Source organism: Oryctolagus cuniculus, chromosome 19, assembly GCF_051225735.1.
Source record: "Oryctolagus cuniculus isolate XC-2025 breed Fujian yellow rabbit chromosome 19, ASM5122573v1, whole genome shotgun sequence".
Lineage (NCBI taxonomy): Eukaryota > Metazoa > Chordata > Mammalia > Lagomorpha > Leporidae > Oryctolagus > Oryctolagus cuniculus.
The window spans coordinates 56,246,323-56,262,372 of record NC_142885.1 but is presented as its reverse complement, the minus strand read 5'-3'; the positions used below and the strand labels follow the sequence as shown (position 1 = coordinate 56,262,372).

The 16,050-nt window shown below is 45.2% G+C and overlaps 1 protein-coding gene and 1 pseudogene across 4 annotated transcripts in view; both read right to left on the bottom strand.

Moving 5' to 3' along the window:
- LOC138847060 (centromere protein N-like) overlaps window positions 1-14,189 on the bottom strand; it is a 54,206-nt pseudogene extending 40,017 nt beyond the window's left edge.
- Window positions 1-14,614, bottom strand: part of BMERB1 (bMERB domain containing 1) — a 155,272-nt gene extending 140,658 nt beyond the window's left edge. The window contains exon 1 of one of the 4 annotated variants that reach the window (XM_089321617.1): window positions 14,319-14,614. In XM_089321617.1, coding sequence (XP_089177743.1) covers window positions 14,319-14,424 — 106 coding nt within the window. In that variant the 5' untranslated portion in view covers window positions 14,425-14,614. The remainder of the gene's footprint in view (window positions 1-14,318) is intronic. The other 3 variants (XM_089321616.1, XM_008257799.5, XM_002711778.6) reach the window with 3 other exon arrangements.
- Window positions 14,615-16,050: the final 1,436 nt, after the last annotated feature.

Genomic DNA, 16,050 nt, shown 5'->3' with positions numbered 1-16,050 from the left:
GCTGAGAAACCCCAGACTAGATGGACTCTAAATTCTTCCCAGCCCTAAGCTGTCATGATGCTGATATGCAATTTTCAGTCCCAAATAAGAGGGCTGACACTCAGCGTGCTCCCCAAATTCATATGTGGAAGCCCTAACCCCCAGTATGACCATATGCTAAAGCAGGATACACTGGGAGGAAAATAAGGTTAAATGAGGTCATTGGTGTGGGATGCTGATCAGACAGGATTAGTATCCTTATAGGAAGAAACACAAGAAAGTTGTTTCTCCCCCTCCCTCCCTCCTTCCCTCTCTCTTTCTCTCTCTCCCCTCTCTCCCTCCCTCCCCCCTCCCTTCCCTCTTCCCTCCCTTCACCTGTGCACAAAGAGGGTGTTACAGGAGCACTCAGTAAAGAAGGCAACCCCCTGCAAGCCAAAAGAAGGAAAGCTACTTCATCAGCACCCTGATCCTATACTTCCCAGACTCCAGAACTGTGAGACGTTCTGTTCCTTAAGTCGTTCAGTCTGTGGCATTCTGTTGTGACAGCCAAAGCTGACTAACACAGCTCTTCAAAATAATCACCATGGTTTAACATTTTTATGCAATTACTGAATGCTGGGCACTAGGCTAAGCATTGTACACACCTTACCACATTCCTCAACAGACCTCTGAGGGGTCGGAATGAAGGTTGCCTGAGATCAACCAGCTAGTCAGTGGGAGAGGTAGACTTTGAACCCAAGCAGCCTGACCTACAGTGAAGAATTTAAGTATTTAAAGAACACCAGAAACCATTTTCCAAAATTATCCCTCAGAATTATAAACAGCCCAGGCAGATAGGATGAAGAAAAGAATCAAGGCTGTGGGAAATGCCAAAGAATATAGAAGTCAAAAATCCCTGATCTTCCTTCAAAAGTTAAGCATAGAATTACATAATCCAGTAATTCCACTCCTTAGTATCTACCCCCAAAATAATTAAAAAAACAAAGCCGCACCGTGGCTCACTAGGCTAATCCTCCACCTTGCAGCGCCAGCACACCGGGTTCTAGTCCTGGTCGGGGCGCCGGATTCTGTCCCGGTTGCCCCTCTTCCAGGCCAGCTCTCTGCTGTGGCCAGGGAGTGCAGTGGAGGATGGCCCAAGTGCTTGGGCCCTGCACCCCATGGGAGACCAGGAGAAGTACCTGGCTCCTGCCATTGGATCAGCGCGGTGCGCCAGCTGCAATGCGCTGGCTGCGGTGGCCATTGGAGGGTGAACCAACGGCAAAAGGAAGACCTTTCTCTTTTTCTCTCTCTCTCACTGTCCACTCTGCCTGTCAAAAAAAAATTTTAAAAATTAAAAACAAATACTTGTTCATGAATTTTCAGAGCAGCACTGTTCACTATAGCAAAAAGGTAGAAATCACAACAGATGAATGGATGAACAAAATGTGGACTACCCACCAATGACGCGTACTTAGCCTTAAAAAGGAATTAAGGAGACAGGCAGTAGACTTAGCAGTTAAGTCATCACTTGGAACACCCTTATCCTATATCAGAGTGTCTGGTTTGAGTCCTGGATACTCTGTTTCCAATCCATCTCCTGCTAATATGCATGCTGGGGTGCAGCAGATGATGGATGACTCAAGTGATGGCAGCAGGTGATAGCTCAAGTACTTGACCCCCACCACCCATGTGAGAGATCTGAATTGAGTTCTGAGCTCCTGGCTTCGGCCTGGCCCAGCCCTGGCTGTTGTGGCATTTTGGAGAGCGAATCAGCAGATGGAAGATCTTTCTCCGTTTCCCTCTTTGCCTTTCAAATAAAATTAAAATAAATAATTTTTTGAAAAGGATAAAGTGCTGATGTATGCTACAAAACAGATGAACCCTGCAAACATTATGCCAAATGAAATAAGCCAGACACAAAAGGTCACATATTGTATAAATTCCATTTTTATAAAATATCCTGAGTAGGTAAATCCAAAGACACAGAAAGCAGTCATTGTCAAACACTTGGGGAAGGGGCACAGTGGGGCACAGGATATGCCACCCCATAGTATGGCACCTTGGCACTTGAAAAACAACAGAAACAGGAAGCTCACTCTGAACTCTCCCTGTCTTTCCCAGAAGACCCTCATGTGACAAGTGTCCTGTTCTAAACCCAAAGGGAAGGAATGTCACACAGGAACACTGAAAAGAGTCTGAATGAACGGGACTTGCTGAGTGGCCCCAGTTTGCTCCCATTTGTCCTCTAGTCACACTTCTGCCTGTCCAGAAAACGTACATGTGTCCCTGTTTCTCTGGTTCCTCATTCCTGAAGACTCCCATGTCACAGGTAACTTACATTCAGTCAATTTGTTATGTTCTTCTCATGTGACTCCCTCTTTTGTTATAAGGGTCTCAGCCACAAACCTAGCAATAAGTGGGGAAAAGAAATTTTTCTCTCCTACAGGTGCATATTTGTACAACACTGTGAAGAATTAAATGCCAATAAATTATATACCTCAAAGTAGTGATCAGTTTTATGTTATGTGAACTCTGCCTTGATTCTTTATTTTTTTTTTTAATTTAAAAGGTTTATTTATTTATTTGAAAGGCAGAGTTACAGAGAGAGGGAGAGACAGAGAGATCTTCCATTTGCTGGTTCACTCCCCAGATGGCTGCCATGGTGAGAGCTGGGCCAATCCAAAGCCAGGATCTTCTTCCAGATCCTCCACATGAGTGCTGGGGCCCAATTACTTGGGCCATCTTCCCCTGCTTTCCCAGGTGCACTGGCAGGGAGCTGGATTGAAAGTGGAGCAGCCACAACTTGAACACGCACCCATATGGGATGCCAGCACTGCAGGCGGTTTTACCTGCTACACCACAACACTGGCCCCACCTTGGTTTTTTTAAAAGGGGCAGACAGTGGTGCTACAGTTAAGGTATTGCTTAGAATGTCCACATCCCACATTGGAGTGTCTGGGTTCAAGTCGCAGCTCTTCCAATTCTAGCTTCCTCTTAATGTGCATTCTTGGAGGCAGTAGGCGATGGCTCAAATAATTGGGTCCCTGCTACTTGGAAACCTGGATAGAGTTCTGAGCTTCTGACTTTCTCATAGCCAGACCCAATTGTAGGCATTTGGGCAGTGAATCAGCAGGCGGGAAATCAGTCACTCAGTATCTCTCTCTCTCTCTCTCTCTCTCTCTCTCTCTCGTGCAGCAGGTTAAAGCCACAGCCTGCAGTGCTGCCATCCTATATGGGCACCGGTTCATGTCCCAGCTGCTCCACTTCCAATCCAACTCCCTGCTAATGCACTTGGGAAAGCAGTGAAAGATGGTCCAAGTGCTTGGACCCCTATACTCATGTGGGAGATCCAGAAGAAGCTCCTGGCTTCTGGCTTCAGCCTGACCTAGCCCCAACTGTTGTGGCCATTTGGGGAGTGAACCAGCATTTGGAAAACCTCTCTCTCTAACTCTGCTTTTCAAATAAATCAAATCAAATAAATAAGTAAATGCAAGTTTTTAAAGCCCCTGTCTCAGCAGAGAAGACATATAAAGCTAATCCAGTCTTAGCTCTGGATAAGCATGTGAGAGCTAACAAAGCCCTGCTAGAGGGCAAAACCCAGCCTGAGGAAAATGAACCACGTGGCTCCTGGAACCTGGCCCGGCCACGGGGGCCGCAGCTGGTCTGCTCCTCAGGATATCATTTGCATGGTTTTAACCACCAGCATGTGCTCCAGGGACGCCCTCATCATGTCTGTTTAAAGACGATAGAGATGGATGGATCCTGCCACAGTGGACGGCGGTCTCCAGGGCTCACATGGCACTGCTGATGCTGTGTGTGTGGCATGCTGGATGCAGAAAGAATCAAATAGAACAAAAATAAAAACAAGCTAAGTAAGCACTTTTATTTCTTGTCAAAATGATAAGAGCCGCCTGCTAAAACATTTCATCTTTGGAGTAAGACCTACACATAAGTTCAGGTTTTTAGCCGCCTTAAGTCCCTCCTGGACTGGGGAAGTACCCTACACCAAATGTTTATCTCTCTACAATTCCTGTGTTGAAACCTCACCCCCAAGGCAATGCCATTACAATCTGAGATCTTTGGAAACTGCTTGTGTCATGAGAGTGGCACCTTCATGAATGGGATTAGTGGCATCCACCCCTTCTGCCGTGTGCTAACACAGAGAGAAGATGGCCATGTACAAACTAGAAGAGGGGCCCTCCTCAGCCACAGCATCTGCAAGGGTCTTTATCTTGTACTTCTCAGCCCCGAAAACTCAGAGCAATGCCTTTCTGTTGTTTATGTACCACCCTAGAGCAGCCTGCACAGACAAAGACAGAGGGGCGTAGACACAGGCAGGAAAAGCAAGGAAAGGTAGTCTGTGCCTTCGCTGCTCATCTTGCCTGTTCTCACGTTTATCCCAGGCCTGGCTTATGGGAGCAAGGAGTTTCCTCTTCCATCAGGAGGACACTGGCATGTGGATCTGCAGTGAGAGCAGGGACAGGGCTGTAACTACCTAGCCCTTCTTTATTTGTAAGGACAAATAAGTAAATGTGGTTCCACAAACACTCTCTCAGATGACTTTCCCTTTAAACATAGGGGCTACCAGTGGAATTTAAGGTGGTTGAAGGTTTACAAGTAACTATAGAGGGAAAAGTTGAACAGTCTTTTCAATAAATCTGAATAAACAGTCTTTTTTAAATAGAAGAGTTTTAGGCTCACAGCAAAATGGAGAAGGTTCTGCAGTTTTCATAGAACCCTGTCCCCACACATGCACCAAGTGTGGGCGTTATAGCCAGATAGTTAAGTTCAGATCCCTCCTCTAGCAGGCAATGGGACCAGATTTTCATATCTGCTCTTTGATTGTCATATATATCTTTAAAAAGATTAGTAGTGCTTATCATGGAGTTGTGGTGGTAAGGATTAATCAAATAAAACTGTTTCCTGAACTCTGAGACCCACAGTTTCTCCCACATTTAAAAATTTCTGAAATGAGAGTACCCCTTTGCTCCATCCAACGAATACATCATTTACTATAACTGTAACATGTAAGCGTATTAAGAGTATAAGGGGATTTTCCCCCAGCAGAGTTCTTTTTTTATTTTATGGTTTTGCTTGGCTCTCATTTGCCCCCTGCTTTCTCTGCCTGTCACACCAGACCCATCCCCTGGCTCTTCCCCCAGAAAGCCCATGACAGTGATTTATTATATATGCTTCATGTTCTTCTCCACAGAAATAGAATCACACACACATATGTGATATGTGTCTGTATCTATGTATTTGTAGGCATAGAGGGAGAGACACACAGACCCAGAGAAAGACAAAGAATAAGAATTTTTTCTTAAAAAAGAATGAGATCTTAGGGTCAGTGCTATTGTATAGCAGGTTTAGTCACCACTTGGGACACCAGCATCCCATGTCCAAGTGCTAGTTCAAGTCCTGGCTCCTTCGCTTCTGATTTCAGCTTCCTGCTGATGCACCTGGGAGGCAGTGGACAATGGTCCAAGTATTTGGGTTCTTACCACCCATATGGGAGATTTGAATGGAGTTCCTAGCTCCTGGTTTCAGCCTGGCCCAGCCCTGGCTGTTGTGAGCATTTGGAGAGTAAACCCGCAGATGGAAGATTTCTCTCCACCATTGCCATCCTCCACTGCCCCACCATGTCCCACCCCTCCCATCTCTCTGTTTTTCAAAGAAATAAGTCTTACAATGTTTTTTAAAGAGATCTTACTACATATTTTCCTGGATCTCCTATTTCTTACTCAATGACACCTATAAGACAACTATTATGACTCTAATTTATTTCTTTTTAGCAGCTGAATAACATTTCACAGTGGATGAATAACTTAATCATTCTGATGGGTTTCATTTTATATGTAGTTTTTTGCACATATCTTTGTGTACTGGTGTTTTTATTCTAGTGTCCCAGGAGTGGGGTTGCTGGGTCAAAGCATACGAGTATTTTAAATTTTAAAAGATATTATCCAATTGCTTCCCCCAAAGGTTGCAACACTCTACAGTCCCATAGCAGAAAAATCAAAGATGACCTGGTTGTCTGCATGAAATCAGAATATCTTTCCAATCGACCAGCATTTTTTTTTTAAGATTTTATTCAGTTATTTGACAGAGTTACAGTGAGAGGGAGACACAGAAAGAGAAATCTTCCATCAGCTGGTTCACTCCTCAAATGGTTGCAATGGCCAGAGCTGTGCTGATCTGAAGCCAGGAGCCAGGAGCTTCCTCCAGGTCTCCCATGCAGGTGCAGGGACCCAAGCACTTGGGCCATCCTCCATTGCTTTCTCAGGCCATAACAAGAGCTGGATTGGAAGAGGAGCAACCGGGACTAGAACCAGTGCCCATATGGGATGCCAGCACCGCAGGCGGAGGATTATCCTATTGTGCCACAGCCCCAGGCCAGCAGTTTTAATGGAGCCTTGTCATTTTTTGTTTTTGTGGTTCCAGAAAGGTGTTACTGTGAATCATGCACTTCACCTGAGTTTATGGTTAGGAATCAAGGAGCTAGGGTATACGTCAGGCACCTAGCCCAGGCTGTCTGTATTCACTGTGCCATTGTCTAAGTGTTACCAGTTTCCCAAAATGGTGCTTATGCCTGTTACTTTCTGTCTGATCTGAAAATCTTGCATCTTTCTCTCAAAGCAAAAAAAAAAAAAAAAAAAAAGGCAAGAAATAACATCTCACTGTAGCCTCCACAACAAACCATCTTAGTGAGGTGGACAGGCAATGTAGACCAACTGAGATTCCAGCTAACTCTTTCTTAATTAGATGACTTTGAAAGTTCATAAAACATGAATAAATCCTTGTACCAACTTTGTGGACTAAAAGCCACCCAGTATGGCAAATATTACTGAGAGGCTTCTGAGTCTGGGCCTGAGTGTGCAGCACTCAGCAGTAAAGAGGACTCTCAGAGTTCCTGTGGTCATGGCTCTTGCAGGAAGACAGCGGTAAAGAATCGCACTCCGGTTAGCCCAGAAAACATGGTTTGGCACTATTCAAACTTATCTTCACAAAGGCCTGCAAGACTACCCCTGTAGCAAAACATCTGAATGAATCTTTTCATCACATTTAACTGAGAGGGCAACGGGTCAGCAACATATCCAGAATTCTGTTTCCGAAGGACTGGGAGGGATAGCATCATCTTTTGATCTCTTTGTTCTGCATCACTGGAAACAAGGATTGTTCCCAGTTTACCTTAAGTAGCATGAAGGCAGGTGCTGTGGTTTGAATATGGTTTGTCCCCTCACATTGTACTTCAGTCTCCATTGTGAGATAGCAACAAGATGGAGCCCCCTTGTGGTGGCTTTATAAGCAGAGGGGTAGTAGACACCAGAGGACGCACACATGCACAGGCACATGCACCCGGCCAGCAAAAAGGCCATACTAGATGCCACCCCTTGACCTTGGCCCAGTATTATGAGCCAAAATAAACTGCTTTTATTTGTAATTTTCCCAGTCTGTGGTATTGTTTCATTAGCCACAGCAAACCCAGCAGGGACTCTATATACTTTACTGAGTGCCACTGTATTCTGAGGAGCTTAGCACAGTGTAGCAGAGGCCATTAGTGAAAATACATCGAATGGATGAATAAAGAGATGAATGAATGACTTAACTGGGATTTTTTTTATTTTACACAAGTTTATTTTATAGTCTTTATTTATACAAGTTTTATAATACTATATTATAAAACAGTTTTTCTACATACAATTTTTAGAATATTTGCATATACAATTATATGCCTACAATAAAATTCATACTGAAAATTGAGGACAAAGAAGAGCCAACACAACTCTGAGGAGAACAGAGCGGGGAAGGACAGGATTTTAGGGCTGCTGTCACCCTAACAGTGTGGTGCAGGGAAGAGAGGAGGAGCCAGGCAGGGGCGTCGCTGCACCCAGACAGCACTCCATCAGATGCCCTTGAGGTCAGTCGCAGACATGGCTCTGCAGCCAGTGGCCCTGGGAAACAGGTTACCTCTGGGAGAAAAAACTAGGTTCCTACTTGACAGAACTCAGATGCTGTGGGGCTCAAGCTACAACCCCTGAGAAAGAACAGTGCTACTTCTAATAGCCAAGAAAGCTGCCCCACGAGCAAAGGAAATGTCACAAAAATGCCTGTCACGGTGCTGTAGGGAAAGGTAACAACCAGCTGTGGGAGACTGAACACAGATAAACTGAGGTATCCACTTTATGCTGCCTGACTGAGGGGGGCACACAGGTGAGATGGGCTGGGGCCCTACCACAGTCCACTCTCCCACACTGAGTGTGGTGGCCATGTCTCACTGGGAATTTTGAGTGAGCAGAATAGTTCATGTCATGCATTGTAGTAATTTTTCAGTTTGGATTTTATGGAACCCTTGATGATAACCAACACTGTAGATGCTGTCTGCTCTTCAGTAGCAGTATCTCCGCTTAAACTTCAGCCACTCAGCTAAACTGAGCCAAATCTTAACACCGCCAATATCAGTAACATTGTTACTGACATATATAGGTCAGACACTATGTTTTATAAACATTACCTTGTATATTAAACCTCAGGGGATTAAAGAGATCACAGTTCCCAATTTACAGATTAGGAAACTGAGGTTGAAAGAAGTTAGGCTAGTTCCTCAAGACCGCAGTGCTAGGAAGCAGCAGAGGGAGGAAGGGGACAGTGTAGGACAGAGGACTTAGGGATGGGATCTGGGCCCTCTCCATCTCTGTCCCTTTAAAGCTAGCAAACAACTGAACAGTGAGGCAATGAACGGATTGTGTGGTAAGCACCTTTTGGGGAGCTTGTGAGTGACGCTCTGAAAGACTGCAATAGAAAAGAGCCTCTACCTGGACTGGCCTCCAACCCACAGGTGACAGCGACCTAGACAAACCCAGAGTCGTGCTGCGCAAGAGCCAATAGACACAGATCTCTTTAGGCCAAAAGGAAAGAGACAATAAATAAATAAATAAATAAATAAATAAATAAATAAATACAGAACTGTTGCAGGAACTCACATCAGGAATCTCTCTCTACCTCCCTTCCTCTGGTCGCAGCTCACCTAAAATACCCCTCCTCCTCTCGTCACCCTTTGAAATCCTGCTTGCCTGAGGCTTGGGGCAAATATGCCTTCCCCTGGATGGTGGCCTGGCACTCAGCCCCAGGTAAATGTCAATCTTCACTTCTCACTTCCCATTGGCACTCTCATTCAGCCCCTGTTCCATTCTACTGGAACTGTAAGGTGCAGTTGTTTATAGCTGTGTCCCCCAGTCCCCAAATCTGTAAACTTCTTGAGATTAAGAGTTAGGTCTTATTTCATCTCTAATCTCTGCAACTCAGCACTGTGCCATGAGTGGCAGACACTGATGGGAACATTTGGAGTCAAAGTGGGTTAGACTCGGGCTCCAGTTGTGTACTTCCTAGCTTTCTGAACTTTAGCAAGCTGCTTGACCTCCCTAAAGCTGTTTCCTATGTGTAAAAGGGGAATAAGAATTCTGCCTGTGCCATAGGATTGTTACAAACGAGAATTTAATAAGCTCAAGTTGAAGGCTAAAACTCATTGACTGCTATTATTATTAATAAGTGTTTAATAACTAATCAGAGACCAAGAATAGGCACAGTTGATTTTTCCTTCAACTAATACCTAAGAAGAAGACTCTCACAAGAATGAAGCATAAAGTCATGAACAAACACAGAGAAATGTTAATAATCGGTTTGTTCAAAGTATATACTGGATACTACCATATTCAGTCTTCACCATAGTCTTCCCATCACTGCTGTTATGGTTCCTGTAGTAATTGGCAGTCAGTTACCTATCCATAGAAAGCGCAGAGACTGACAGATCTTCTAATTCCTAACCCAGTGCTTGGTCTCCCAGAGGACAGTCCATTCTGTTTTTAACCCTTGTCTCACCTTTTACACTCAAGGAAACTCCCACCACTCATCCAAGGTGGGATTGACTAGGAAGGAACCAGGGACTACATTGAATGATGCTTACAGTGATCATCGCTTCCCCTCTAGGGTCTGATTCTCCATCCAGTAGCCAACGTGACCTTTTAAAAACAAAAACCAGCTCATGTTAGTCCCTTGCTTAAAATTCCTCAGCATTTTCTCCTGCAATGAGAACAAATTCCAGACTTTTTTTAACCACGACTTAGAAGGCCCTACTTAGGCTGGCTCCTTTCTAATTCATCTCTATTCTCTCCATGATTCACTGAGTTCCAGCCACTCTGACCTTTTGTCCCTTCCTCTAGGGCCTTTGCATTTACTGTTTACCTCGAAACAGGTCACCTCCTTAGAGAGGCATTTCCTGACCACCAGATGAGAAACAGTCTTCCCCTATTAATCTCCATGTGACACAGTTGCCCTCAGCTGAACTGTCCTGCTTGCTCCCAACTCATACCCTGATTTCCCCTGAATAGAAGTTCCACAAGGACAGGGACTTCTTGCTCAACACTATCCAAAGACCCTGGAACGTTGCCTGGCACTTAGAAAGCACTCCATACCTGCTTTATTGAATGAATGAAATGGGTGTGGGAGGACAGAAGGGCATCTTTCATCTTTTATTTTTATATTTCAGGTGAATTTGCATTTTTTATGAAGTGAATTTATTACTTCTCTAATAAAAAAAGAAAAAACAATTCTAAAAGAAAATAATAAAATCAGCACGTGTAATCAAGCCAAAGAAAACAACACAAAACCCTTCCCAAGAATCCGTTCTGTAGATCGGCGCAATTCACACTGTTTCCGTCTCCACACTGTTAAACCTGAGACATTGGCCAGTTCAGTGATCTGCCTGCTAGTCCATACACATCCTTGGACTTTTAAATAACAGTCATCTCCCTCGGGTTTATGGGAAGATTGCTGTTTGAACACTCGACTTTATCCCCATCTCTTACTCATAGTGCATTTCTTTCTACCTCTGTGCTTGTGTTGGTGCCCTTATGTTACCTCTCCTGGCATCCCTCCCCCACTGTGCCACCCATTCCTCCACTTCCCATGCCCCAAATTCTGACCATCCTCTAAGGTATGTTCAAATCTATCAGGAAAAATGGCCACAATAATAGACAACTGTATTTTTTAAAAGCTCTGTGCTTTTTCAAAAGGCTCCTTATCTTTCTGTCACCCTCAACTAATTACAGTTTGGTGAAAGCAATATTTTTATAGACCTAACCACACTGACATGTCACTATATATTTTCCAACTGAGTATTAAAAAAAAAAACACTCACTTCTAGGAGAAAAATGCTGTCAGAGGTGGATGGGAGCAATTGCTTAGAATCTTTCTCAAACAAGAAAATACCAGAGGGTACAAAAACCTTCCCATCACAATCCTGTGAGGAAGGTGCTATATATATGATCATTATCCTGAATTTACAGAGACATGGAAGCAGTGGAAAGCTGTGGCTGGCACACTTGAGGAGATTATTTCAGGTACCCTTGGGTTCTATTGTCTATGTCATACTATGACAGCAGTGCAGCACTGAGTGAGCAATTATGGTGTGCTAAACAAATGCATTATATGCATTCTCATTTAATCCTCCAAAACCCCCAAGTGCTCATTTCTGTTATAGCCCCATTTTACAGATAAGCAACTGGCACACAGAGAAGTTCAGCAGTTTTCCCAGGGTGACAAAGCTACAAATTGTTATTACTGTTTTGAATTCCTTTCAACTGAATTCAAAATTCCCATTCTTTGCTACTGTACTACAGCACATATATCTCTGTCTAAAAACTATACTTAAAATGAGATAATCATTAATGAGACCAAAACTGAAAGCATCCAGTTCTATAATCTTTCACCTCTTTTCAATGGTTTTTAATTTATACATACTTTTTATTTAACATCAAGAATTCAGTTATGCATGGAAGTTAAATACAGCATGCCTTCTTTTTAATGGACCACTTCTATTTTCTATTCTCCAGTATTTCATGCATTACGATGCTGGCTTGGCAATTGTTAAGCCACAGAATCAATTGTTCTAATTTTCACACTTCATTAATAAATGGAGGCCCCAGACATTATGGAATAGATCCATAGATCCCCTGGGAGTTGAGAGAATGTTCCAAAAATGCCACTTAGAAAAACAAAAATGCCTAGTGGCAGACAGAGTCTATAGATCAAAACTTGCCAGATTCAAGATTTAAAAGTGGACTCTGGATTAGTGCTTTAAGAAAATTTCAAGTTTTAATAGGTAAAAAGGAAAAAAAAAACAGATTTGGGGATCTATGCGAAAGCAGATCAGAAACTGTGGTCTTGCATGGAACTAGGAAGCTAGCTTCACAGTCCTTGATGATTTGGAATAGAAAGGATGAGAATGCTTTTCTGCCAGACTTTTAACAGTTTGTAGCCCAGGACTTAGAAGTACAAAAATTTCAGGAGCTAAAATGTATAAATTGGGTCCTTGCTGCAATTTTCCTGTATGCTTACAATTGTTCCTTTTAAAGTGGTGAGAAAATAAAAATCTGTAAGAGAGTTATTAGGGAAGTGACCAACACTGTGGTTTTAGTCCAGGCAATCACTTTATGTAATTCCTTTAAAGGATAAAAACAGGTTGTTTTACAGATAGAGCAGTAAAATAATGGAAGCAGCCAATATGAACTGAACACTTAACCTTGTGTTCTACATACATAAGGTGGACACTGTTCATATCTCTATTTTTAGAAAATGGAGGCAGAGTGAGGCTTAGAAGTGTGCCTAAAATCACATAGCCAGCAAGGGACAGAGCAAGGATTATTATTCAAGTAGTTTCTTTTTCTGTATAGACCCAGTGGGCTTTGAAGGCCCCTGCAATCTCCAGAGACTAACAGGACCACCAGATAATTATAAAATCATTAAAAAACCAAACATGGTCTGAGACTCTCAACAGACTCAGGAAGTTTTCTGAAAACATTAATGCCATAAACCTCCATGTTAAAAGTCTGGGGTCCAACAAACCTGTGTTAAGACCCTGGTTTTACTGCTTAACAGTTGTATGGCCTAAAAAGCCCCATTTTATTATTATTATTTTGTTTTGAATCTATGAAAGAGGAGTCATTCACCACAGGAGATGGTTGTGGGACTAAATGAGATGATGCATTTAAAGTTCTTAGCACAGGTTTTGGACATGGTCATCGAGCAATAAAAGATAGTCATTATTGAAATTGTTTTGAGTTTGTGCTAGACTCTCTGCCTCAATGTAATGCTAAAGCACAAAGGGCAGAGGGTTTTGAAGGGATGCAACAGAGAAGAAGAAGGAGGCAGGTTTTGAAAGAAGAAAGAAAAAGGTTGGGAGCATTATGGTATCCACCATAGCAGGTGAGGAACCAAGACATGATTCTGATTCCAACTTAAGCACACCAGGACCCAAACACAGCTGAGCCATTCTGGGAAGATTGTCTGTATTTATAAATACAGGTATAGGGAAAGCACACACACACACACAGTTTTCTACCAGGTGAAGACAGAAAAAACACGGGAGCACATTCACAGTACTTTGCCCAGCCTAGTTCAGAGCTTGGTGCTAGAGAAGACTGCTGAACACCCTTACCCAGAACGAAGCGGAAGCAGCAGGCCCTCAGGGAAGGGCTGGAGGGCCTTTCCCAGTCTGGCGGGAGGCACAGTGCTAGGCAAGCAACGCCAGAGCAGGAACACCGGGAAGCCCCTGGATTTGCAGGAACAGCACAAGAACCCCAATGCTGCCTGTACACTTTGAGGGTAGTTTTCACTAATGCACCCTATTAATTATAAACAACAACAACAACAAAAATCCTTCCTGTATTTAGAGATGCTATTGACACCACAACAACCTGGAGAGAACCACTGAACACAGCTGGTCTGTTTGGGAACTGCCTCCTAGGATGGTACCCAAACCAAGACCTGAACTGAGGAGAGGGAGAAAGGAGAAGAATGTGCTCAGGGTTAACCCTTTCCCCACCCTCTGTGACCCAGGAGGAGGCCGGGTCGGAAACGCGGGGAATTTCAGGTGTGCCCCCGCCGGGAGGTGGGGTGGGGGAGCCAGTGGACACTCCCCCCTCTCCAGGGACGTGGGCGCTTTCCAGGACGGTCCAGTGCCCCGGCGCATCTCGGGCGGACACGGGATCCTCCTCCCTGGACTGCGGAAAAGATCCTACTTTCCCGGACCAACTGCGCGCTGACGGATCCGGGACTCCGGGTACAGCCCAGACAGCTGGCTTAACTGCCGGGCCATTTCCCAAGCCTCCCGGTAAAGCCCAGCCCGGAGGGTCCCCCTTTTGTTCGCGGGCAGAGCGCGGCGCTGTGCTGCGCATCCCCCCAGCACTGGAAGCCCGGCCGCGGGGGCGCTTCCCTGGTTCGCTCTCTGCGTTCCCAGCGCTCCGGCGATCACCGGCTGTAGCTCACGGGTCCCCAAACGCCCCCCACCACGCCCGAGTACTCACTTCTCCCCAGTCCCTCCGCTTTCCACGCCGTCTCTTCCACTGCTCCATAGCGCCTCAGAGGCTTCTCGGCTTCCAAGTGGGTGGACAAAGATTGCTTTAACTCCATCGCTGATCCCAGCGGGCAGGTCGCCGGGTCTCCCTTCACTCCATCCCCGCCGCGGGCTGCAGGGAGGGAGGCGGCTCCAGCCAGCAGCGTTTTAAGGGGCCGGGCGCTCGTGACGCTGCTCCATCTCTTCCGCCGCCAGCGCCCGGGAGCGCCGCCTGGTACCCAAGAGGGGGAGGGAATGCAGAGCACATGCGCGATGGAGGCGGGCGAGGGGAGGAGGGCTGGGGGCTGGGTAGGGAGAAAGGGGCAGGTGATAACTCTAAGAACACCAAAAACCGGCACTAAAGCCAACCCAACCCGAAGGAAGTCAGAACAAGGCCCCCGCCCATACTGGACCCAGGGGCGATGCTTGGGTGGGTGGCTGTGGTCGGTCAGTGGGCTGCTAGGTTTTGAGTGGGATGGGTGAGCCCATCTCTGTGGGTGGTGGATCCATCTTTGTAGAGGGTATGCACAAATCTGAGTGTGGACCTGGATCTGCGGGGTCTGTGCAGTTTGGTGAGATCTGTCAGTTGAATTTGTGTGCCTAATGTGAGTATGCAGTGGGTCACTCACTGGATGCCTTACTGACTCTGTAACTGTTCTGTGTGGACTTGAGAGGGAGAAAGAGATGAAAATATTTCGGATGCAGCAGTGGCCCACGCTGTGGCCTAGCAAGAAAGAAAGCCGCGGCCTGCGGCAAGAGTTTGAGTCCCGGCTGCTCCACTTCCTATCCTGCTCTCTGCTGTGGCCTGGGAAAGCTATGGAAGGTGGCCCAAGTCCTTGGGCCCCTGCCCCAACATGGAAGACCTGGTAGAAGCTCCTGGCTCCTGGCTTTGGATTGGGGCAGTTCTGGCCATTGCAGCCAATTGGAGAGTGAACCAGTGAATGGAAGAACTCCTTCTCTGCCTCTTCCTCTGTGTGTGTGTGTAACTTTGACTTTCGAATAAATAACTACATCTTTTAAAAAGAAGAGAAAGAAGAAGTGGGGCAACCGGGACCTGAACCGGCGCCCATATGGGATGCCGGCATTGCAGGCAGCCACTTCACCTGCTATACCATAGCACTGGCCCCAGTTATGGAGTTTTGGGAATTTTTTAAAGAGGTCTTTAGGGTATGGGTTGTTGGTTTGTTGCTTGTTAGTGTTATGAGATGTAATGTGGGGGGAATTTTTGGTATCCACACGGTTTTGGGGAGTATAAATGGTCCAGTTCTTTAAGAAAATGATTTGGACATTAAAAAGTTATTATCAGTAATGAACTTCTAAATAACTCCTGGGAGAAAAAGGAAATACTGAAAATCATGAAATGTTTACACCTGTGTAACAGTGGAAGTTCCAGATACTGAGACATAAGTTTTGATATAAGTAAATGTACAGCCCTAAATGCAGTCATTACGAAGTGTGAGACCGGGGCCAGTGTTGTGGCATAATGGGTAAAATCACCACCCGCGATGCCCGCATCCCATGTGGGCGCCATTTCATGTCCTGGCTAGTCCACTTCCAATCATTAGCTCATTAGCTCAATGCTAACAACCTGGGAAAAACAACAGAAGATGGCTCAAATGTTTGGGCTCCTGCCACCCATGTGAGAGATCTGGGTGAAGCTCCTGGCTCCTGCCTTCGGCCTGGCCCAGTTCGGGTGGTTGCAG